We start from the raw sequence: 25,690 nt of genomic DNA, 5'->3' as shown, positions 1-25,690 counted from the left end.
AGCTATCGGGGTCCCCAAATATTCTATTGGACCTTTTAAAAATACAGACGTTATAACTGGTTTTTTTGGACGGAAGAAACTAATGAAACTCATATTCATATTACTTGATTAGTTAAAACACCAAACGAAATTTTAATATTATTGTATTATTTTAAATGACAACAATGCGATAGAAAGGAGTGGCGACAAGAGATGGACAAAAGAAAACAAAAAATCAGACTTGCAACTTGCTAGGTTCGACACACACACACACACACACACACACACACACACACACACATCTTTAGTAGTCACATACATTTCAAACAATAACCCATTAGAGAAGAGGGGTCATGCCTTCATCATAGATCATTGTCATTGCGATCATTATGGTGTAGTAAATTTTGAAATTTACCCCGTATAATGGAATCGTCCAAGGCGTGCGCCTCCTGTTCCCCCATCTCACACACGAAAGGGCGGTTTGCGGAGTGGAGGGAGGTGGTCGTCTGCCTCTATGGTCGTCTGTGTCGTTTAGTGTATGGCAAAGGGGGGTGGGTGCGATTAATTAAGTGGGATGGGTGGTGATTGGTGGAAGATAGGCAAAGGACCGAGGCAACGAATCGCTGGGGCGCGAGACCGTTGAAAGGTGATAAGAAGTGAGGACCGCCGGCGGTCTTCCTCTTTGGGACTGGACCACGGTTCACAGCTAAAAGACCGTGGGACCGGTCCTCGGTCCGGTCCTCAGCGCGGCACTACTCTGCTTGATTCCCGAGAACGGAACCTCACTCTGTCAATTGATAATTAATGACCTTGACCTGAAAATTCCGACCTCCTATTATCGATCTGAATCATTTCCATTTGTTGATCACCAAAATTGATAGCCGAAACGACTGACTGGCACTGGCAGGGCGTGTGCCAACAAAACCCGACCTCACTGTTGTAAGTTCGGCTCCATTTTTTTACCTTAGTCATCAATGATCATTGGGGCCACACAATTCCAAAGGGAATCACCCAACTATTTTTAAACTCTGTTCCGAGGTCAGATTTTGGTGGCAACGACAACGTGAAAGTGAAGCATTTGTGACCATTTTGTGATTTGTGTACCTGTGTTGTTACTGTACCGTGCGCCTTCATTCCCAGAAATACAAGGATGTACAAAAAAGGGAGAAACGGTAATTTGACGGACATAAAAATGGAATCGTGACAAACGTTCTATTCCATTTACACTGTGTTGCTTATCTGTTTCACTTTCTACTATCTAGAACTCTCGATCTCGCTTCACAAAGACTGTGTGTTGTAACCTCTGAAACTGAAACAGAAAGCAGTGAGCACCAACACGCATTAGGGTATCTAGATAGATAATTAAATAGAGCTCTATCATTCTATCCTATTTGATCTTTCTTATTTGAGTCCTTTATTTGTTCGATGATGTTCTTTGATTGATCAATCCGAGTTTATAATTATAATGCAACCATACTTCATACTTAATTTCATGATTACAAAGGGTGAAAACAGTTTTTGTTGTGTTTTTCTATATTTTTGATTCTAGAGAATAGACATTTTTGTTTGAGTTTGACTACAGTTAATATCATGCAGGCCATCCATCACAAATAGTTGTTTCTCGCGGACTAAGACTAAGTAGGAAACGTTGATACATACCTAGACCGTCTAGTTATATATTTTTTTACAGCTTAAAGATTTAGTAAGCAGCAGGATTGATAAGAATCAGGATTAGCACCGAGGATGTCCATTGTTTAAATGTGTTTACTTTTGATTCGTGGGGAGGGGTTTGTTTTGAGGCTGTCGTTATTCATTCTCAGACATGTCTGCCAATAAAGAAAACTGATTATTGGCAGACACCTGTCTGGCAATGATTAAAAAACCTGGACTTATGGTTATTGTTGTCTGGCAGAAAGATTTTATGCAAATTGCCAAACTAGGCTTGAAAAATACCAAATATTTTGAAACAGTACTAGTGGTTATTTGTATCCCAAACTAGTGAATATCAAATGATATTTAAAGCAAGATGAAAGTGAATAATGCCCAAATGCCAAATCCACCTTTTTTTTAAAAGCAAATGGATCAATGAAATGCACGTTTTTGACACTTTGAACTGAGACGTCAAACTTGCAATTCACCTTCTTTGTTCAACCTGCAAGAAACTTGTCAAATCGGTTCATAATCCACCAATCATTAAAATTTTCACTACCTGTTAACTTTATTGATCTTCTTTTGTTTCTATAATTTGTTCATTCTGACCACAATTTTGAGGATATTGATGATGGCCGGGAATTAGTTTATTTCGAGGACGAAGCCCTAGGCCCATGTGTTGTTCGCCCCAAAACCACCACACCTGTTTATTTTGCTGTCTTCTTCATACAAAACAATACAATTTATTATCACACTTCCACAAAACTAGATCCAACAACATATTATTCGAATCAGAGATGAAAATAATTATCAAAACAAGGAAGCAAAGATGATGGAAAATTATCTAGCTCATATATGAATTTTAAGATACACCAATATTGGTGTGGATAGACAGCTCAGTGGGTTAGATCACCTTTCATTTTGTTCCTTTTAGCTGCACAGGTTCGAATCCGATCGCTCCTTTTTTTTCTTTTTTCTTTTTTTTTTTTGAGTGAGTCTATTGTTTACTCCATTTTTGTTTGGCCTTGTTCCGTTCTGATCATGATTTCTTTAAAATTGTTTTTTTTTTTTTTAATATATTGGGTTTTTTTCTCTATCTGACCATTTGGTTGCCCTCTGATATTTTTGTTGTTTGCTTTTTAATTATTTATTCTTTTTGGAATACTCTTTGAGATCAGAGTGGGGATAAATATGGCAATTTGCTAGAAGTGAACCAAAAGTGAGAGAGAGAAATATTTTTAAAAAAGGGGGGGGGGGGGGGTGGATAGGACATTTATCATTTGCAATGCTCTTTAGAAAGAAGACAGAAAAAAGTGGTGGAAATGGATTCCAACAAGCCTTCTAAGGCAGATGCAGACAACTTAACCATTCGGTCATGACACCCACATGAATGTCAACACATATTGTGTATATATAGTAACCTACTTTCCATCGGGGGGGGGTTGTGTGTTATTTGTGTTTTGTATTTTTGGGTAGAGGTTGCCTTTTTTTCCTCATTGACAAGGACCTGGGTTGTTAAAAAATGTTTTTATCTTATTTTTTTACCTTCTTTCTCCTTCTTCAGCCTCGGTATTATCTACGCCTTCTTCATCAGGACAAAATAGTCCAACAAAAACCAACTACACAACAATGTCTAAGAACGAGCCCACTTTAGTGGCTTCATCCTCTTCTTTGAAGAAGGAATCAAAAGCCTCAACAAATATGCCGTCAGCTGCAACCTCGTCCTTGCCTGCAACTTCATCATCTACAGCAACCCCATCCTCATCTACCAATAAAAATAATGTAACGGGCAACCAAGTGGAAGACTCCCCTCACCCAGTCCCTCCTGCTGTTTTGAAAAAGCGAGATAGTCAGATAACCAAAGACTTGATGATCAGTTATAGTCATGCTGATAAGGATGTAATGGTAAAAATCAGAGGTTAGTATCATACTTCAACTTTTATTAAACTTACCTTTCTTGATTTTTAAAAGATAAATGTTCCCACGAAACGAGAGCCAGAAAATCATTAGTAAAAATTTTTAATCATTAAAGGAAATTTTTGAAACATAGGGAGCACATTTATAAGTTAAAACTCTCCAAATTGTCCACTTGGGTGGAATAAAAGCCCATTCTCCAAGTAAATGTTATTCAATCCATCATATACAATATTACTTTTAATTGTTAGTCAAAGTAATCAGAAACATAAAATATCAATGTTACAACTATTTATAATTTCCTCAATAAAATTTGTAATCCTTTGAACCAGTCTACTTTGTCCTGCTTTTTCTTTATATTTTTTAAAATTTAGATCAACAAGTTTTCCTCAATCATCTTCCTATTTACTGGTACTGAAATGACCTAATAGTTCCGCAAGCACTGTAATTCCCCTAAAACATAAAAATAAAACATTTGACATGACTTTTGTAACAAATGGCTACTTTTGTTGAGGCCATGTTTAAGTTTGATGGTGGTAGAGATGGTAATTAAAAGGAAGATTATCTTGTATTATATTCTACATCTATGTAAAGACTCAACCATTTTTTTTTTTGTTCTTGGAGGGAACATGACAAAATGGGGATCGCAAGTAGCCCCCTTTTTTAAATGCACAAACAAGCTCACAGAGCATAAGGGAATTAACTCATAAAATTAGTAAACGAATTATAAGGTCAATAAGTCAACAACTTCATGATACCATTGAAAAAATTTTTGGGGAGTTTAAAAAAAAATCTTATGTGATGTTATTTCTCTTCAGATGCCCTGGAAGAAAATGGCATATCTGTGTGGGTCGATGTTTCAGGATTACAGGCAGGAGTAGATTTCCTCAGCAAAATTGGTCAAGCAATCATCGACTGCAAGGTTTGTCTGCCATGGCTCTAATTTTTCAAACCTCTGACTTAGAATCATTCAGTCTTTTGTGCCAACAATTGTTACAATTTCTATTGAAATTGTTCTGCTTTTTAATTTCATATATGTATAATATAATAAACTTAAAAACTATTTAATTGGAGAATTCTTAATTTATTAGTTAGGCGATGATCACAGGAATACTTGATGATATATATATATATATATATATATATATATATATATATATAATTATATAATTAATGTTATATAAATTCAAAATATATAATATATAATTTATATAAACAGTTCACTCGGATAATTGCAACTCGGTTAATCGCAAACATTTCCCAAAAACAGATATTAATTCTATATAAAAGTCAGTTAATTGCAACAAACTTGTTATGCAAAAGTGTTGCTTCAACAAGTGGAAATTCAGAAATAATCAAAAAATAGCTGATTTACATTTCATATGGAGAATCTTGAAGGTTGAAAAACGATAGTGAGGGGATTTACTGTGCAGTAGTGTGTGTATGTGTGATGAGAGAGAGAGAGAGGAGAGAGAGAGAGAGAGAGAGAGGAGAGAGAGAGAGAGAGAGAGTAGAGAGAGTGATGAGAGAGTGTGGGAGAGAGAGAGGAGATGGATGGACAGAGTGTATTGTGTGTGTGTGTAGAGAGAGGGATGGAGGCAGTGTATTTTGTGTGTGTGTGTGTGTGAGAGAGAGAGAGAGAGAGATTTGAATGGATTGATGTTATGTGCCTAGAGCTTCAATGTATGGAGGATTGGGCGCAATATAAATAAATTTCATTATTATTATTATAATCTAATATATAAAATAGAGGTCTGTAAATCTGGCATCTGCCAATTTCTAGTATGTTCATACAACTAGGACCACAAATATTAAAGAAAAAAAAAAACAAATGAAGGCTTACAAATTATTATAGTCAATTAATTATGGCTAAAACGCAATAAATTTTTCAGTCAATCATAAATGTTGTGATTTTATGCCATCACCAGCTGTTCCTGTCGCTTTTGAGTAAATCATCTGTGAAGTCCAAATACTGCCAAGATGAGCTTGCCCTGGCTTACGTCTCCAATCGCTCTATTTTTCCTGTCACATTGGATAATGCTAAGGAACTCAAGCCTATGATGGACACTGGCATGTAAGTAGTCATAGAAAAAAGTGTCTTTTACGCTCTTCTCAGAATCTAGTCTGTCACGACTTTTTGCTCTAGATCACTTGGGTTATCAATGATAATTTTTTAAATTTTATATATTTATTTTTTTCATCTCATACTAGGTTGTATTTTACCATTAGACTCTAGACTGATGCGTACATATATTCAGGTCTGAAATCGGAATGCGATTATGGACCTAGTTTAACTTATGATAATGGACAATATGTTGCGTAATTTTCGAGATTTCCATTACAACGAGTTCATAATAAATTGGGTTATCAGACCTGCATATATGCACATCACTCTAGATGGAATGTGTTTTTAAACATTTAAAAATATTTCACACATGTGAAAATATAGCCATACATTTGGGACCCCTTTCTTCCAACTCGTACAATTGAATCCTGATAAACAGGGATGCCAAATATCGGTATTCCTAGCTTTTTCCATTTTTTTTTTCACACCTCAGCAGCTTTTCCTGTCTCCAACAAGCAGGCCACTGAAGGTCCTTCTCAAGAGAGAAATAATATTCTTGGAATTCTTGCAACAAAGTCACCAAGGAATGGGGATGGCAACTAAACGAGTGTGTCTCTGCTAGGAATGTTACCTTATTGAACATTATGTAAAATGCTGATGTCTGATGGCTGAATTTTTTGGGATGGATTTTTCAAGTATTTTTCTTCCAGCTTTATATTGATGCTATATAGGTGTTTTTATATAAAATACTCACAACGTTCACCAGCCATATTGAATAAATCAACACACAAAACTATATGTAACCTTTAAAGTTTATTGTCAGATTAATAGAATTTAGTGAAAACTAATCATTAAAATGGCTGTCTAAAAACAATAACAAAGAGCTATGTGGTGGGCAAATTCATTCCTTCTATTGAATGTAGTGTGTCAACGAAATTTGATTATTACTAGTACGCGAGTCAGATCTGGAGTGGAATAAAATTTGCTTGATTTTAGAATGTTAATGACTGAATGGTGTATAAAAGAATTGAAAGGGGTTTTTCAGTTGTTTTGGGGTTCTTTGTTTATATTTTTTCATTCAATATTTCAGTCACTTCTCTCCAAACCGAACACCTCCGCTCCCAGCATTTAGTGTGGATTACACAGACATCTGGATAATGTAATCAGTCCCTAAAGCATACAAATAAAGAAGAAAAAAAAGCCGTCCCCAGGCAAACTGTCCAGATAATGAAACATTCAGATTGTGGAGTTCCAGATTAAAGAGTCATGACAATATATCCAATAAATCTTCAATGTACCAATGTACAACAACTCGAGAAAAGATACATTATTTTTTTTTTTTTGTTCTCCAATATTTTTTATGCTTTGACTTATTTCTGCAGTTTCAGCTGAATTATGTATTGATATTAGTTTTGCAAAATATTAATCTACAGGAAATTACAGCTTGCTCGATATGAATGGACAGATTTGGGAAGAGATCCAAACAATTTCAAAGAAGGATTTGAGGCTCTGTTGAAAAAGTTGAAAGACGATCTCCTTGCCCAACAAGCAGCAGACAAGATGGAGTCTGAACAAGCAACCGACAGATCAGAGAAGGCCCAGCCTGGTAAGTAAAATCTTTGCTTTTTAAAAAAATTACACTTTTTTATCTCTTTCATAATTTTTGTGAATCTGAACATAATTTAGTTGCGTTTATTTTTATTTATTTTTCTTTCTGTGTGTTTTGTTGTTATTTTTGTAGGGATTTTGTTTTGGTTTTTTTGTTTGGTTTGTTTTGGTATTTTGATTTATTTTTTATTTATTTTTTGTTTTAACTTTTGTGGGGGTTTTTTGTGGGTTTTTTGTGGGTTTTTTGGGGGTTTTTGGGGGGGTTTTTGGGGGGGGGGGAGGTCTCTTTAGACATTTGCTTTGTATTGAAAATTGAATTCACTAACTTTTGCCATTGATTTTTGCCTATTATCTTTCTTTTTACATTTGCCTTTTAACAGCTAAGAGCATTTTGGTACAATGATAAACTGTAACATATTAATTGGTGTATTCATCCCGTTGGAATATTTTGGTCTATTAAAAGTAAACAATAACCTTCAGAGCCATTAGGTCCATAAAATTTATCCTGACTTTGGAAGCATTTAATGGTCATTAAAATTTACTTGCTATAGTTTTGATAATGCGCTTGTATTTTACAAAATACTTTTCACCATATCTAAAAGACCATCAACCAGTCTCTGCTATATAAATTAAGCAGCCAAAATAAATAACACGATCCAGTCTTAGATCAATACTGGTGCTTTTGTTTGCTTGAATCTTTGATTATCTTGATTTTGTTAACTAGTAAATATGTTTTGATTTGTGTTCTGCTTAAAAATAAACTTTGAATTTCGAAATTTGAATCTTTTTTGGGAATGCTCTAGCAACTGACCTACCAGAATCTTTTTTTTTTTTTTAAGAAAAGACTCAAATGACTCAGGCTTCCTTTTAAGTTCGCTAAAATATTTCAGGTTCTCATTGTTATCATTGATAGATAGTGATGAAGTACAGTATCTTGTCTCTTTATGGTCTTACCATTGAGTAGATTAAAGAGGAAGATAGTAAGGTAATGGGAAAACAAAGAGGAAGAAGGAGAAGATAATGATGATGAAGAAGAAGAAGAAAAGGAGGAGGAAGAAGAAGAGGACGATGATCAGGAGGGGGAAGGATTCAATTTTCAGTATTTAAATCACACTGCTTTGAGGCTTTAGGTCACATATGCAATTTTTATTGATTGTTACCAGTGTGAGATCTGTGAATTAATTACATGTCAATTATTGAAATGATATATGTACTTAAAATAGCAATGATGAGATATGTTATACTTCATATTGTAAAGATGAATGGATAAAAATGATCGCTGTAATACAATTATAATGATTGTCAGCATCATCAAGAGAATCATTTTTTGTGTGTCTTGGAATGATCTATTCAATCGATATGATTAGATTTTCAGTTCGACTGTGCCTCTCTCATCGGACTTAAGGAGATGTGGGGGTTAAAAGGTAAACATCCTGGTTTTCAAACCATAAAGACAACTCGTACAACCCTGCTTATTTCTCTTGTTTCTGTCCTCTTTTCTTTTCAGTGTGGATAGGGGTGAGCTGGGGTATAAAAAGCTTTTCTATTATTTTCCATTGAACCAATCAGTTCAGTTAGCAATTTCCTAGATTATGCCTCAATTTTTGTTGGGATTTTTTGTTTGTTTGGTTATTTTTTTTTTCGAAATAAATGTTATTTTTGGTTTTAGTATCAATTATAAAGAAGATGATGATGATAATGATAATAATAGTAATAATAATAATAATAATAATAATAATAATAATAATAATAATAATATAAATAATGATAGTGATAATGATAACTAGAAGAAGAGGAATAAAAGTAATAGGAATAATGATAATTGTAAGAGAAATAATTATGATGATGATTAATATGATGGGTATGTAATTGATAATGTTGCTTTATAACGATCACTAAATTTTCCATCGCCATATGTTCCGCATGTATTTTATTTTTCCTTTGTTGTTCGTGCTCACTCTTGATAGCTTGCAGTTCAGTCTTATCATAAAATTTTATACAATAAATATAAAATTTTTACCTCACCACTACTTGGCTACACATCCACTATTTGCGTATTTGTACTATTGATTATACTGTTTTTCTTGTAGGTTGAAGTAAGTTTTTTTATCAAGATTTTGCATTCTTTTTTGTGAAATATTTTTTACAGTTGCCAGTTTTAGACAACTTAGTAATTATTTTGGTTCTGTCAAATGCTCTTTTCAAACCAAATAATCAGGCCACCGGCCATCATTGAAATTGTGTTTTGTATAACATTATATTTTTAAACCGTCTGAAGTCACCAAGTAATTCAAGCCAAAATTTCTTTATAGACATATTTATATATTTTACTAACAGGATGTTAAACTGCCTCATTTAATGTCTTGATATGCTTAAGAGTGTTGTTTTTTTGTTATTTTTTTGGGGTGGGTGGGGGGGGGGTGGATTTTGTTTGTTTTGTTTTTTTACATACCACAATAGGGCTACGTCTCCATGGTTCCAATGTTTTGTGGTTTTCTTTGTAATGTTTTATATGTGTAAAAAAAATTAAATCTATTCTTGTTATTGGACTGCATTGGTTTTTTGGGATGTTTTAAAAAAAATATTGTATTTTTCTTTCATGTTTTGTCTTGCACAGTTTCATAGACTTTTTTTTTCAGATCTTCTTCTTACTCTTGTGCCAGCTCCCTACTTTGTAACAACAGCTATGCACAAAGGATTTGATGAATTTTTTGTGTTGTCTATAGATCATTACCAATGAAGTCAGATAAAATACAGACCGTAAAGTTTAAATAATATATTCTTAGTATTCCTCCATCTAAGTTAGTATTTTTATCTGTATCTTTTAAGTTCAATCCAATATGTTTAAAGATTGAGCAAGCTTTGGAAAGGAGGCGGGGGGGGGGGGGGGGGGGGGTGACTGTCTTCCAATATTTTCCATATAGTATCAAGGAATATTTCAGTACAAATATGACGTGACATAACAGATTATACATTTAATAGTGACTATGTGGATTTACTGTGATCTTGCTGTGATATTCTGAAAGCTTGGTTTTAGAAATTTTCATCTTCTATTCATGTTACTATGCTTTTTGGCAGTGTGATCCAATTGCATATAGTTTGTTTAGAGATATGTCAAAGATTTCTTGTTTGTCTCTAAAATTATTGCTTCTTGTTTGGTGGTCACTGATGTGCATTTATGATGTTACTGCCTTTTGGAGATCGTTTATATGGCATAAAAAAAGTGAGCTTTTATATAGTGCAATATCCACTAAATGTGCTCAAAGCGCTTTACAAGACCCCACTATTGTTCTTTGTGATACACCAAAGTCGATGGAGCATGGTATAGAGGATATGCCTTCTATAATCATTCTCTGTATTTTGCTTTTCAGGTAAAATGAAAGCCACTTATTCATTTCCCCCCTAATCTCATAATTTTCTAATTTATGAAGCCGTTTGTTGTGGGTCCCCATAACTCAGAAGAGCACCCGCTTCACATGCAAAAGGGACAGAGATCAATCCTGGGTGAAGTCGAGATTGTTTTTTTTACTCCCGTGTCCACCCAGCAGTGATCGGATAGCTGGATCTGTTAGATCAGGTGGAAAGTACTTTGCGGTAAACTAACATCCTATCCAAGGGATAGAACGCAATTGCTATCATCCCTTGCACATAATAAAACCGGGGATCAACTCCGACTCCATTGGCCTAGTGGCTCTGGATGACTACTTTTATGCATGTGTTTGTGTGTGTGTGTGTGTAACACAATCAAAGATCTTGCTGAGATTTCTTGGTCAAATGATTGCATGGAGTAATCAAAGTAATCATAATAGTCACTTTTTCTCATGTGTGGTGTATTTGTTAATGCTTTCTGATACTAAATCATTTAACATTGTTGGTACCTTTAAAATGCACGATAGATTGTAACATTGGCGATCTCTAGATCTATGAGTGTAAATCTTATATTTCTCTATGTATATAATTGTTGTTATTCAATTGACTAATTGATACCTCAACCATAATAAAATCTATAAAAGGAAGATAACGATCTGAAAAACTTTCTATTAAATTGTGCTAAACAAAAGCAAGAAAGATACCAAAAAAAAAAAAAAACATTCCAAAAAAAAGCAGTCTCCCTCGATTTCCTTAGTAGAGGCAGGCTGATTTTTTGGGGATGTATTTTTTTTTTCTTGTATTTTTCTTGCTTGCTTTTGTCTGGCACTGTTTTATACATACTTTTTCAAATCTTTATCTTACATCAGTGCCCGCTCCCTATTTTGTTACTTTCATAAAAGTAACTCGCCAACTGGGGCTAGTGTTGACAAAGTCTCTGTCTTGTGATCCCTCTTGAATGCTGAGTGCTCATGTGATAATCTGTGATTATGTTTTTGTGTTGTTTTTTAACTCTCTCGTTACCAGACAATTTCAGGATTTTCCCCAAAACTTCACACCCAACTAACACAAAAATATATTTTTTATCACTCAAACACAATAGCAAGTTTTTGCGATAATAATTTCTTTAGCAAAACAAGCTCTACATGACAACACACTGTTTATTTTCTTTAAATCTTATGATGTACAAGAGAAATTTGAATAAGAAAAAAATTGGCTGTATCGTAACGAATGTGACGATTTTCCTATAGTTGGTAAGGAGAGGGTTAACGTCTTTTGTCTCAATGTTCTCTTTGTTGAACAATTCATTTCAATCTGCTTTTCTCCTCTTTGTGCTCTTGTATTCTTTGTTTGTCACTGAAAATTTAGTTATGAAAGTTCAATATTAATGTGATGATAATAACTGTGGTGGATGGGAATGATGATTAATATTTGCAGGTGAGAAATTGTGCAATATATCGCAATATACTAAGTTAATATTGATATTTTGAGGATTTTTTAAAAGTTTATATTTTACTATATTTTAAGTTTCTATTTTACATTTGTTCAATACATTTAAGACTGTTTTTTTGTTTTTTTTTTAAATATCAGTTTCATCAAATTTTAGTTACAGCTATTCTTTCAATATCAAAATATCGTTGTTGCTTTATTTTCCATTTTTGTTTTTGTTTTTTTGTTTTTTTTTTCTGGGGTTTTTTTTATTGTTGTTTTTGTTTTTGAGGAGAAAATTCAACTTTGTGACCAGCCCAAGTTTCTTTATGAAATAATTTAATTTCAGTTAAGCATTTAAAATCAGTGCTGATGGTTTTCCTCAGATTCTCGGAAATTTGTGAGTTTGGATTCAGAGGACGAATTTCCTCCTTTTAAAAAATTACATTTCCCCCAATCATATGTACTAGCAGTGAGTGACTTGATGTGTGGTGGAACAAATAGGTGCAGTTTCCCAGTCTCCAGAAACTAACTAGAGTAACAATGATAGTTTATCACCTCGATTGCTCTAAAAGTGGGGGCTAGTGCAGAAAAAATGGGGCTTTAAAAGGCAATCGTTCATAATTTTCCTCCTTTTCCACGTTAATCACCTTCAGCACTCTAAAATATTTAAAATAAAAAACAGATGAGATTGTGGTTAAGTAAACTAGCCCTTTATTGCTGTAAGGCCGAGTAGCTAGAATTTATCCCAGTTTTTTTAGCATTTAAAATTACAATAAAAATTGCTCGCATTATTTTGGATAAAGTATTAGTTAAGTACAATGCAAAATACATATTGTTGTATCTAAGATACCAAGATACTCAACCACTGTGGGTGGATAAACCTAACCTTAGACCTTAGTTCCTCACACATCTTGACACATTGGGCTGTCCAGACTCGCCATTCCTCTGCTCTGTCTGTCCTGTGTTGACGTAGTGGATAGAGGCATCCAAAAAAGGAATCCTTACTTAACTCTGGAATCAATACCAGACCCTTTGCTTTTGAGTTAAGTCCCAGAGCAATGAATTTTCATGACCCATGCGAGAAGGTTAACTCATCGCTTAGATTATTTTATAATTTCTTGGACTTTGAACCAGGGAAAACCATGTAGTTTGTAAGGCTTTGCTTCATAGGTGCATGATGTAGGATTTAAAGCCATTCATTTCCTTTATAACGACTTCCTCTAAAAACCAAGAGCTATTCTATAATTGTGTTCTGTTTGTTTTCCAGAGCGGCCTGGATTGAAGAGACAGGATACACGTCACAAACTGAACATCAAGAGCAAAAGAAACACGTCAGGAACTGATATTGGGGTCGAGATGATGGATCCTGAGCAGTTTTGGAAGGAACACTGTGGAGGCAGCAAAGATGAAATTGAGTGGTCCAAGTGAGTAGTCCTTCAGAGCCCATGGGCCCACGGAGCCGGAGTTTATCCCGGTTTCTATAGAGAAAAACGGACAATAGCAATTGCTTGCTATCCTTTGGATAGGATGCTAGTCTATCGCAAAGTACTTTCCTCCAAATCTAACAGACTCAGCTACCCATTTATTGCTGGGTGGACAGGGGGGTCAGAAAAAATTTCGACTGCACCCGAGATGGATCTTCGTCTCTTTGTGTGTGAAGCGAGTGCTTTACCAACTGAGCTATCAGGACCCCCTGGTCCAAGTGAGTTGTGTCAAGATTTCTTTTCTCCTTTCATTTTGTCTGCTATCTTACCTTTTGGTGTCAGAATTCTACAAGCTTCCTCAGGATCCAGGCATTTGTGCAAAGTGAAATATAAAAAAATCTGAAAAAGTAATGTATGGTGGAATATTTTTATAGCACAAAATGGATTTTACATCTGTCTCTCATATACTCTTTGTCATATTATGTGACCCTCACCTCAAAACGGTATTATATTGAAATTATTAAAATGCTGAAAATGGAATTTATAGCCAGAAATATCAGACTTGTGTTGACAAAAAATAGTCCTTCAGAACCAATAGGCCCATGGAGCCAGACTTTATCCCTGTTTTTGTAGCGTGAAACGGACAATAGCAATTGCTTGCTACCCTTTGGATAGGATGCTAGTCTATTGCAAAATACTTTTCGGCAGATCATTTAATGGACCCAGCTACCCAATTACTGCTGGGTGGACAGGAAGGGTTCAGAAAAACATCTCAATTGCACCCGGGATCGATCTCAGTCCCTTTGCATGTTAAACGAGTGCTCTACTAGATCAAGCCAGTGAGAGCTTTGCAATGACCAAGGTCTTTGATATGGACTCTTCTGTAAGAGTAGAGGCCATTGAAAACTTAGGTACGTTGAAATTGCTCTCAAATGACTAAATTATGATATTATCTACATGTTAAAATCTTGTGTGATAATATTTCTATTTTGTTCCTTTTTGAAGGTTTGAGGAGGCCTTTGGCACTGTATTTAAATCCCAACTCGAACAGATGTTGGATGCTGGAGAATTGGAATGGCTTTACGGAGTGCTCAAGAGGGAGATGGAAGTGGAAGAGGATGGTATTTTGTACAAGTTTAACCTGCAGGGTGAGTTGATTTTTTTTTAAAGAAAAAAAAAGCAAAATTCAACATTTCAAGTACATTTTTGTTTTATGTTGAAGAATTAATTGTAGTGTTAAATGGTTTTGATTTATAACTGACACATGGCATAAATAATATGATAAAATAAATTCAAATCAAATTTGAAGAAAAAGATACATCTGTGTAAACATGAAAGAGTGAAAAGAACTTTATATTAAATATATTGCCTTCTATTGTATTTTTTTAAAAGTATCTCTTGAGTTAAGATAATAAAAAGTTATATTTGAATTAAAAGATTAGACAAAAAAAACTTATATTTGAATTAAATTATCAAATGCTAACAAAAATAATCTTTCTCTAATTCCTCTTTTTGGTCTTTTTTTTCTTTTTCTTTTGAAGTTTGAAACGATGATATAATAAAAATGGTGTCGTTTGTTTGATTGGTAATTTGACAGTTTTTCTTTGTTATCCACCAAAAGCCTTTTGCAATATAGATGGAATCTACCAGCCATTATGGGATAGGGTGAACGATCAAGCCAGTGAGAGCTTTGCAATGACCAAGGTCTTTGATATGGACTCTTCTGTAAGAGTAGAGGCCATTGAAAACTTAGGTACGTTGAAATTGCTCTCAAATGACCAAATTATGATATTACGTGATTCTTGTAAAAGGATGAGTTTGTTGTTATTTCTTGTAGGGGTTGGGGGGAGGGTGGGGGTTGTTTGTTTTATTTTTGTTTTTTGTTGTTTTGTGGGGGGGGGGGGGGGGGGAGGGAGTAAGTGAGCAAGATGGGCAAGATTTTAAAGTATCAGCTTTTCTTATAACACCATAATGTCATTGACCTCGCCTTATCAAATGTTACATAGATAACTTTTCAAAGTTATCTTTTAGATCCGAATCACCCATGGAACTGTTTATCCCAGTCTGTTTTAACATTTCACCATGAACTTTTTCGATCAATGTGAAAGAGGTATTACCAATAAGAACATTTTTTAAAATTGATTTGTTTTACTTACATTAGCCTTAGTAAGGATGATTGGGAACAATTCACCATGAAGTTACTGCTGAGAGTGATTGTATAAAACCACAATTAATGTCTTTTTCAATTTTTGGAGGACTTTTGCTCTTGTGCAGTTCTTTCAATAGTTGGTGAATCCTTCTGTGCAAAATAGCAAAAAGCTTTGGCAGTGTTAAATCAAAATGTCCCGTGGAAGAAACTATCCTTAAACAAAATTCTCAATCCTAACTTCTTACACATGTCAAGGGCACTAGACTACACCTAGACTATTACTCCTGTACGCTGATGTTGCTTTTTGTAGTTTTGTTTCATAAAAACTGCCAGCGATCGAGTTTGAACCCAAGATAGTTTTGCCATGCTCACAAATTCTTGTGATTTTTTATTGTGCTTATTAGGCAGAGAGAAAGAGTAGGTAGAAGTGAACTATCTGTTGAATATTATAGTTTTCATATAACGATATAACAAATGCAACTAAATGACAAATTGCCACATTTATGGGCTATAAAGATCTATTATTATTTTTATTATTATTATTATTATTATTATTATTCACCTTGCCATTAGCACCTTCCATTTTTTAGAGGAGTTAAAGAATATTGTTTAAGTGAAAGGGACTATTCTATGAAACTGATAATAGGAAATAACTCATAAGAGAAAATCTTTTAAAAGAATTTTTTTAATTTTCTTTTTTTTTATTATGGTAATTCAACAGCAATTCCTACTGTTCATTACATCTGCAATTTTCTATTTTTCAGGTAAATACCGCAGTGCGGCTGTAATTGATGCCCTAAGAGATTTACTAGTAGACACGGATGCTAATGTGAGAGCCGTAGCTACTATCTCCCTGGCCAGGACTGAAGCCAAGGACCCAGTGACCATCAAGTTCCTGATGAAAACGCTCAATGACAAAGACAGGCTGGTCAGGGAAGCTGGATGTCTTGCATTAGGACATCTACAGGCTAAGCAAGCCGTCAACAAATTATTACACATGTGGTAAGATCTCTTATCATTTCAAATTTCGAATCCAATAATTTAGCTTTGCCAACTTTTTTTTGGTACCTTTCCACGTAGCATTCTGTCCTTGTTTTTAGCCTATTGTTGGCATCTTTTGCTGAGGATGGAAACTATGATACATATCTTTTGTTAATTTTTGTTGTTTGTTTTTTGTTTTGTTTTTTGTCTTTAAAAAATGTTTTTGTTGTTGTTGTATTTTGTGGGAGATGCCTTTGGGCGGATACGACACAGTATAGAACTAAATAGCACAAAAAAATTTAAGCTGTTATTTCTCATGCCATGATTCTTATTTTTCCACTGTGATTCTATTTTCTTGTTTCTATTTTTAGAAGGAATCTACATAAGCAAGAAAATGGGGTTTGTTCTTTTTTTTTGTACTTGTACACACAATTTATGTACGTTCAATGTCACCAATTCCTGGTTATGGCATTAACTATTTCTAGGTCATTGTATTGAATTACCTAAAAAAGAATGTGAAAGGCTATTTCATGTTCCAACTCGGGCTGTTTTCTGTATAAAATGACTTAAATATGATGGGTTTCAAAAAAGCCATTTTCGTGAAATAGAGCTAAACCCTTTTGCCTCTTACCCTGAATTGCAATTTACAATGAAATCTCAGTTCATTGGTTATTCTATGTTCAAAATAAACTTTAAGACAACAGGCGCTTTCTTACCATTGGGTATGTGTTCCAAATGTCAGTGCCATGCAAGTAACACAACTGATGAGCTATTAGAGTGGGATCCATTCTTGTGCTTATTCAGTTGATGTTTTGTGTGTGTGTATATTGTTTGTTTTGTTGGGTTTTTTGTTTTGTTTTTGTTTTTTTGTTTTCAACATCCACATTATATATATAAATATGAGTTTTGTTTTTTTTAAAATCATCCCTTTCAGGAGAAATGATGTCATATCCATGTTTTTTTTTCTTTAAATCATCCCTTTCAGGAGAAATGATGTCATATCACATGTGAGGGAAGCAGCCAATGTGGCTTTGGGCCAAATTGGAGGAGATGAAGTGGAGAAAGCCATGAGAGTCACCAAAGTCTTGGCAGATGAGATTAGAAAACTGACAACGGCATAAATGTTTTCAGCCTTAAAAATGATGTTACTTCCTTGCTGCAATTATTATTTAGACTTTCTAACAAGGATAAGAATGTTACAAGTTGCACGAATATAACTTTTTTTTAAGTTTTTTTTTTTTTTCTCTGACTTGTAATTAGATAGAGCAAAGGGTGGTTGTTTTTTTAAATTTTGTCCAGAAAACTCATCCTTCAAATAACGATCGATTAAAATGACCCTCGTCCTGTTTTTCACAATATTAATTAGGGTCATTTAAATTGATCCATATTTTAAGGATGATTTTTCTGGCCAAAATTTTTATTAACTTGTTTTCAGAGTATGACGATACACTGATAGGGCCACTGGGCTACAACAGTACTTTTTCACACTGATAGGGTCACTGGGCTACAACAATACTTTTCCACACTGATAGGGTCACTGGGCTACAACAGTACTTTTCCACACTGATAGGGTCACTGGGCTACAACAGTACTTTTCCACACTGATAGGGTCACTGGGCTACAACAATACTTGTCCACACTGATAGGGTCACTGGGCTACAACAGTACTTTTCCAAAGTACTCATTTTCTCACCACCAATTTTAATTAGGTTTGTAGAAGCTATTAATTGTATTTTAGTCAATCTAAACAAATAAACATTTGACCCTTTGCCCTGCCTTACTTTTACCAAAATCTGGTAATTGATTATTATATACAGTTTAGTGTTAGTGATGGAAATGTGAGACACCGATATTTTAATTCGCTGGTTGGACTTGAGATGTGTTGGAGGTTGATAATCAGATTTACATTCCAATGGTTGTTGCAATTTATCTACAACAAATGTTAATGAGAAAATTAATATTGTAATTGTGTAATCCTCCTGTTGCGCCCCTTCCCCTCCCCCGCCCCACCTGCCATCTATTTGTTTTCATTTTCTAACATAACTTTATGTTCAAAATATTACTTTAATGAAGGACGATTTTAACCTTATTTTATGAAAGTGATCAGCAAGTATTTTTACTTTTTTCTTCTATGGATTGAAATGCAAAGTAAAGGTTAAAAATAAGAAATTAGTGGTCAAATTTCTTCAGTGATAAGAGATAGTTAAAAGATGTGTGAGCCAGTGCCAGACATAGTAGATGTATCACAGATACTGGCTGTAATGCCAGCATTAGACCAAAAAAATATAGTGTCCACTTGACTCGATTCTCTCGGAGTTGATTGAAAACCTAGGAAATTATTCACACTTTAGATAACATCATTGTCAATGAAAGTTTAAATTTCTGAGAAGGAACCCTCAAATGGAGGGTTCTGAATTTTGGGAAATGATATTTATTCCCTTCTAAATTATTTCTCCATTATATTTTGATGGTTTTTTTTTTTTTTTGGTAATTGATGGGTATTTTGTTGGTGTATATGAGTGTATTTACATTCTTTAACAACTTGATCCTATGCAAGTGTCAAGGTGAGACTTTTATGTGTAGTCAGTCTATGCACATGGATAGACTGTTCTCATGGCATTGAGTTCTTATCTCAGTTTGAACTAGTCCTTTACCTCTCTCTCTCTCTCTCTGGTATTTTTAAGCACATACATACTCTATTTTCGTAACTGTTCTGCTATGCCATAAGTTTCCTTTTTCTGGGTGGGGATCCTGACCTCCCATAGTGGGCAGGGAGGTACATGCTGTGTCTTCTATACCCCCATACCCGTTTTCCAATTGTTTCCTGTCATTGTCGAGGAATGAGATTACTTGGTTTTGTCCTGACCCTTGCCAGAGTTCCTTGGCTGGGAGGGAAACAGTCGAATGTCTAGTTATAGTTTTGGGAGATGATATTTTATTCCTTATAAATCATCTCTCTGTTATGCATTGTTTTATGTTTAGTTTATTATATGATTGGTAAACATTTGAGTCTATTCCTCTTAGTTGGGACCTGTGCTTGTGTCTGGATGAGACTTTTAGGTGATCTCAAACTAAGTACTTTGACAGTGTGCTCTTGGAATCTACATCTGTTCCCTATTTCAACCAATTCCCCTTTGTCTTACCTTTTCTTTTGTGCTTTAATTGTAATTCTAGAACTTTTTACTATCCCATTTTCTTCCTTTTTACTGGCGCTGATATGACCTTAATTTGTTGCAAGCGCCCGAAAACCCTTAAAAACAAAAACAAAAGTTTCCTTTTTAAAGGTGCAGAAATGACAGTAACATGTTGCAAATGCTGTAAAAGTGAATGGAATTATTGAATGAATGTGCTATACGGTTTAAGTGTTGAATGGAAATAAAATGGACACACCTATGAGCACCTATTTAAAGTTGGAGCGCTATAGAAATGAATCATTAATAAAGTTACCATTACTACAAGTTGATGGTTAATTAATCGGCACTTGCTGATGAATGAATTGTTTACAACCTCTTGTAGATGTCCATCTTTTAATGATCGATATTAAAAATGTTAATGTCGTTTTTTTCCACAACAAAATTCAGTGTCGAATGACTACTTTTTAGTTTTGTTACAGAAATTGTTATTGATAATCCAAATGCATTTTCACTAATGTATTTTCCCTTTTAGTAATGATATGGGTTTGCCGTATTTTTTGACTCGTATTAGATTTTGAAAATATTTTTTCTCTGTCATCTATATTATTTTATTCTTCTCCGGGTTCAAGCACCTATACACATGACCCAAAAGTGTTACCAGCTTTGTTAATCTCTTTAAAAACAAAAGCTAAGCAAGATAATGAGAGCACGAAATGTGACTTGGACCGTTCATTTTGTAAATAAATGTCAATGTGATTTGGTTCCATCCTTGTCTTTTCATATTTTGTCTCATACATCAATGCAATATATAATATTTAAAATACCTCATAGTAATATAATAAAGGTTGTTTTAGTTTAGAATAATTCTTATTATTAACTTAAACTAATCAAAATTATACACTACTACTATTTGTGTAATTGTATTTATTTATCATGGAATAAAATGTCATTAATATGTTTCAGTTAATGATCAGTTTTAGCTGTAGGTAGCTGTAGGTTTTAGCATTGTAGGTCTTTTTTAAAAAAAAAAGTAGTCCATCAGAGCCATTAGACCCATGGAGCCAGAGTTTTCCTGTTTCTATACCGTGAAACGGACAATAGCAATTGTTTGCTACCCTTTGGATAGGACACTAGTCTATCGCAAGGCACTTTCCACCAGATCTAACAGACCCAGCTACCGAAACACTGCTGGGTGAACAGGGGGCTTAGAAAAAAAATATTCTCGACTGCAGCCGGGATCAATCTCGGTCTCTCTGATTATGAAGCGAGTGCGAGTGCTATCGGGACCCCTTTGTAGGTCTTTGGTTGTGGGAAACTGTTTAATGAATGGTCAGAGTACTCTATCAATAAAATTTGTATGAAATCATTCAAATCATACAGTTAATGTATTAATTCTTGTTTTACTACGATTTTTACAACATTTAGAATATATCTGTTTATTCTTTTTAAAATATGAATTATTTTCGTCCATATTTTCATTTTATTAAAAAAATTGTTTTTTCATGAATTATTTTCGTCTATATTTTCATTTTTGTTAAAAATTGGTATTTTCATGAATTATTTTCGTCAATATCTTCATTTTATGATTATGAATTTCACAGCATAAATTTATAATTTCAGAGAATAGATTTGTAATTATCTCTAACTTTTAATGACCAAATTTTAAGATTTTTAGACTCTTGTAATTGTACAGAGTTGTTTGGGTTTTTTTCGTTGTTGTTGTTGTTGATGATGATGATCTTTTATTTGCTTTTTTTCTCTCTTTGAAAATGGAATGTTGATTTATTTTCTCCTGATAAATTTCTGCCTAGACATTCTACTCGCATCTGTGATCTTGATGCCTGGGTGGGGTATTTTGGCATCCCATTGTCAGGCGAGAAGGTTATCTTAGCTGTGTCTTCTATCCACCTTCTTCTATATCTAATTTCCTTTCCCAGGTTCCTTGCTTCTATCTTCAGAATGAAATTAACTTAGTTTTGTCCTTGGCTGAGAGGAAAACAGTCAAATGTATTTTATAAGTTTTGGGAGATGATATTTTTTTAACTTGTATATTTTATATACTAATATTTTTTTTTATTATCTACAAGAAACAATGACTTTTATATTCAGTATATTTTTTTTTATTATTTTAACTCTCATCATAAGTGATATTTTAAGAGGGAACACTTCTTTAGATATATACAGATATTATATTATTTTTACTCCCAATGAATTAAGTGCTTATTTAAAAGATTTATTTTTCAACTTAATTTTTGTAAATTTGACTTTTAAAAATATTATGTGTGGCACATGACAATTTTAGTCAATTACAGCTGTGATATTTCTTAACTGACTGGTTTACATCATAACAAAGGAAATCAGAGGATTATATTATGGGATTTCAAAAACATTAGAGAAAAAAAAAAAGACCTAATTTGAGGATCTCAAGCTAAAAAATATTTATTTTGTATTTGCTTTTTGAGGTTGCTATCTATTATTTGCAAGGAATTTGCTCATAATTGGAACGTAGTGAAGATTTATGGATATATATATTATTAAAATATCAAACTCTATGCACGCATTGATAAATGAATAAATGTCTTAATACAAAAATAAGATATATATATTCAACTTGATAGAATTAAAGATGTAGGATCAAACAGTTTCTTTTTGGCTCTCCTGTAAAGTTTGTTTTTTCCAATATGCAACCCGTTGTCTTAAAACGGCAGAGGTGGTTTGCTTTCAGGTCTTTTTTTTTTTAATCATTCCACATCCAATTATCTTTTGATGGACTATTTAATGTGATCATAATTCACGTCTCAGTTGTACAACAGACAACTTTTCAACTTGTGCTGTTTTTCGGGCAACTCGTGTTAAAAATTTATTTTATTGAACCTTACAAATATTTGTTTGGAAAAAGATCAAATATATATATTTTTTAATTTGCTCAAAACTTTAAGCAAGACAATGAATGTGCAAATCTTTCTGTTTTTTTTTTAATTTAATTAATTGGGGGGGGGGGGGGGTTCTCACTCTATTTCTGGAATTATCTTCTGGATGCCGTCCCCTTTGTCCATTTTGAAATTGTCTTTCTTCTCAATCACATTGGTAATTTAGTAATTGATAATTTATAATTATTTTCTTTTAGTAATTATTTTTCACATTCATTTGTCTCGTTTCTATATATATACTTATGATATTTCTTAAACTCACTGCGCCAGCTGTGAATTTTGCTCAATATATTTGACATTTAAAAAAAAAATTATACTAAGTTGAAATAATAAACATACAATACCCATTGTCTGCAGATTCACTTTTCAATGCACAACTCTCTCTCTCTCTCTCTCTCTCTCTCTCTCTCTCTCTCTCTCTCTCTCTCTCTCTCTCTCTCTCTCTCTCTCTCTCTCTCTCTCTCTCTCTCTCTCACACACATAGTGGGCAGGAGGGTACATACTGTTTCTTCTATCCCCTTACATCTGTTTTCCAGCATGCTTTCTGTCTTTGTCTTGGAATGAGATTACTTGGTTTTGTCCTGGTCCTAGCTGGGAGGGAAACAGTCAAATGCATAGTTATTGTTTTGGGAGATGATATTTTTTTCCTTGTAAATCATCTCTCTGTTATGTATTATTTTATTTGTTATTTTGAATGTATAATGTAAGAATTTGAGTGTATTCCTCTTTGTTGGATTTTGTGTTTGTGTCCGGATGAGACTTATAGGTGATCTCAAACTAAGTACATTGGTGGTATGCTCTTGGAATATACATCTGATCCCTATTTGTTCCCAGTTCCCCCATGTCTTACTTTTTCTTGGGTGCTTTAATTGTATTTCTAGAACTTTTTACTATCCCATTTTCTTCCTATTTACTGGCGCTGATATAACCTAAATGTGTTGCAAGCGCCGTAAAACCCTTAAAAACAAACAAACCTCTCTCTCTCTCTCTCTCTCTCTCTCTCTCTCTCTCTCTCTCTCTCTCTCTCTCTCTCTCTCTCTCTGTGGGTGTGTGCATTGTGCGCATTCATGTGTTAAAAGTTGATTCATACTCAGGTGTCATTTTGAATAGTATCATATTTGAATTACTCTTTACTATAGTAGCATCACCACTTTCTCATGGGATTTATATTATGTTATTATATGTGCCGTTTAACTGCAGATCTGTTATGTGGTTTTGTGGCATGACACTCGCCCTCAGATCGATAGGTCCCGGGTTTGAGTCCTGCTCTTTGCCACAAAGTTGAGTGATTGGTAAAGGCTTTTTACTCACATTCTCTCGTACTCAGTTGTAAAATGAGTACTTGCCATTAATAGCATTGTCTCTGTTGAAACAAAATGTAATATTACCTAAGCGGGTGGTTGGATGGGAGCATCATCCTTGAATCATATACCTATGATGTTCGCATGGGTGTACGATCCGATAGTGATGTCGTTTCTTCTTCTCTTTACTAGCCTATCCTGCTTCTTTGGTTTGTGATTGTATTTTTGACAGGGGATTTTTTTTTTCTGTAAATCTTCTGCCTGTTTGTTCTTGGTTATTTATAATTTAGCTTATGATATATTTAGGTTATGATTTTGATTTACATTTGTACTATTTTTGTTAGATTGCTTGTTTTTTTGTTTCAGCGGTCTCTCATATAACCTCAATTGTGTTGGAAGAGACCTAAAGCAACAAACAAACAAACAAATAATATTACCTAACAGGCACCATGTCTTGCCCGACATGTTAAGTGTTGCTAATGGATAGGGCCCCCTTGTTAAGTGCTTTGAGCAGCTTAGTGGATATTGCGATATACAAATACTCGTTTTTTCCTATTTACTGGCGCTGAAATGACCTAAAATTGTCGTAAACGCCATAAAGCCTATTCACCACAACAATTATTCATTCCTTTATATATTAATGTATCTACTTATTTATTGTCATCTGAATGTTAGCCTTATTAAAATGTTTTATATAGCATTTTAACTTTACATAATATAAATATATATCGTATACAGTTGAAACAAAATACATTCGAAGTTCCATACCTGAGGTTGTCATGTTATATTTTTGTTTGGTTATAGTTTGGTTTTTTATTAGTTTTTTTTTCCCTTTTGTCATAGTTGTTGTTTTGGGTAGTGGGCAGGGAGGCACTTACTGTGTCTTCTGTCCCCCTATATCTGTTTTCCAACATGAATTCCTGTCTTTGTCTTGGAATGAGATTACTTGGTTTTGTCCAGGCCTTGGCCAGATACCCTAGCTGGGAGGGAATCAGTCAAATGTATAGTTAGAGTTTTGGGAGATGACATTTTTTCCCTTGTAAATCACCTCTCTGTTATGCACTGTATTGGTTTGTTTACATATTATATATGATTTGTAAACATTTATTGACCTATGCTTGTGTCTGGGTGAGACTTTTTTAAGTGATCTCAAACTAGGTACTTTGATATTGTGCTCTTGGAATCTACATCTATTTCCTACTTGAACAACTTCCCCTTTGTCTTACCTTTTCTTAGGTGCTTTAATTGTAATTCTAGAACGTTTAACCCCCCCACCATTTTCTTCCTTTTTACTGGCGCTGATATGACCTTGTTGCCATCGCTGTAAAACCATTAAAAACAAACAAACATCATTGTTATTTCTTTTTTCTTTCTTTAAAAAAAAAAAAAAAAAAACTTAAGCTCTGTAGTGACCTAGAAGTGTGGGTTGGGGTCTTTTGATCTCACATGATACGTTGAGTGGTCACCCTTGTTGTGTCTCCTTGCCCCTATCTTTTGTTTTCCTTTTCCAGGTTGCTAATCTCTTTTTGAGTACCTACATTTTTTAAACTGGCACTAAAATGGCCTTAACTCACTCAATCCTAGAGATTTTTGCTACTTTTCAAAATTGGAAAACTGGGTGGGGTTCCTGACCTCCCATAGTGGGCAGGGGGGAACATACTGTGTCTTCTATCCCCTTCTATCTGTTTTCCAACATGCTTTCTGTCTTTGTCTTGGAATGAGATTACTTGGTCTTGTCCTGGCCCTGGCTGGGAG

General features: G+C 34.2%; 1 protein-coding gene across 3 annotated transcripts; it reads left to right on the top strand.

The window, feature by feature from the left end:
- The first annotated feature begins 783 nt into the window (after positions 1 to 783).
- On the top strand, positions 784 to 24,702 carry LOC144967326 (uncharacterized). 3 transcript variants are annotated; one of them, XM_078904415.1, is made up of 11 exons: positions 784 to 918; positions 3,194 to 3,547; positions 4,362 to 4,465; positions 5,472 to 5,617; positions 7,042 to 7,214; positions 8,584 to 8,640; positions 13,284 to 13,440; positions 14,446 to 14,588; positions 15,062 to 15,193; positions 16,354 to 16,591; positions 17,556 to 24,702. In XM_078904415.1, exons 2-11 carry the CDS (start codon positions 3,259 to 3,261, stop codon positions 17,689 to 17,691), a joined length of 1,575 nt encoding a protein of 524 aa, XP_078760541.1. In that variant the 5' UTR covers positions 784 to 918; positions 3,194 to 3,258; the 3' UTR covers positions 17,692 to 24,702. The 3 variants fall into 3 exon arrangements, with proteins under 3 accessions (XP_078760541.1, XP_078760538.1, XP_078760539.1); XM_078904412.1 differs by having other exon boundaries at positions 784 to 1,151; XM_078904413.1 differs by lacking the exon at positions 8,584 to 8,640 and having other exon boundaries at positions 790 to 1,151.
- Positions 24,703 to 25,690: the final 988 nt, after the last annotated feature.

Source organism: Berghia stephanieae, chromosome 3 (genome assembly GCF_034508935.2).
Source record: "Berghia stephanieae isolate SIO BIC M18660-M18661 chromosome 3, UCSD_Bste_1.3, whole genome shotgun sequence".
Lineage (NCBI taxonomy): Eukaryota > Metazoa > Mollusca > Gastropoda > Nudibranchia > Aeolidiidae > Berghia > Berghia stephanieae.
Note: the sequence above shows the minus strand (reverse complement) of the source record. Positions and strands in the feature narration are given on the sequence as shown.

What these genes read in the sequence shown, in the direction of transcription:
- LOC144967326 (XM_078904412.1), top strand. Translation starts at nt 1,130, where the DNA reads ATGTACAAAAAAGGGAGAAACG. An exon ending in TGTAATGGTAAAAATCAGAG is followed by an intron (nt 3,548 to 4,361) that starts GTTAGTATCATA and finishes ATTTCTCTTCAG; the next exon opens with ATGCCCTGGAAGAAAATGGC. An exon ending in AAGCAATCATCGACTGCAAG is followed by an intron (nt 4,466 to 5,471) that starts GTTTGTCTGCCA and finishes TGCCATCACCAG; the next exon opens with CTGTTCCTGTCGCTTTTGAG.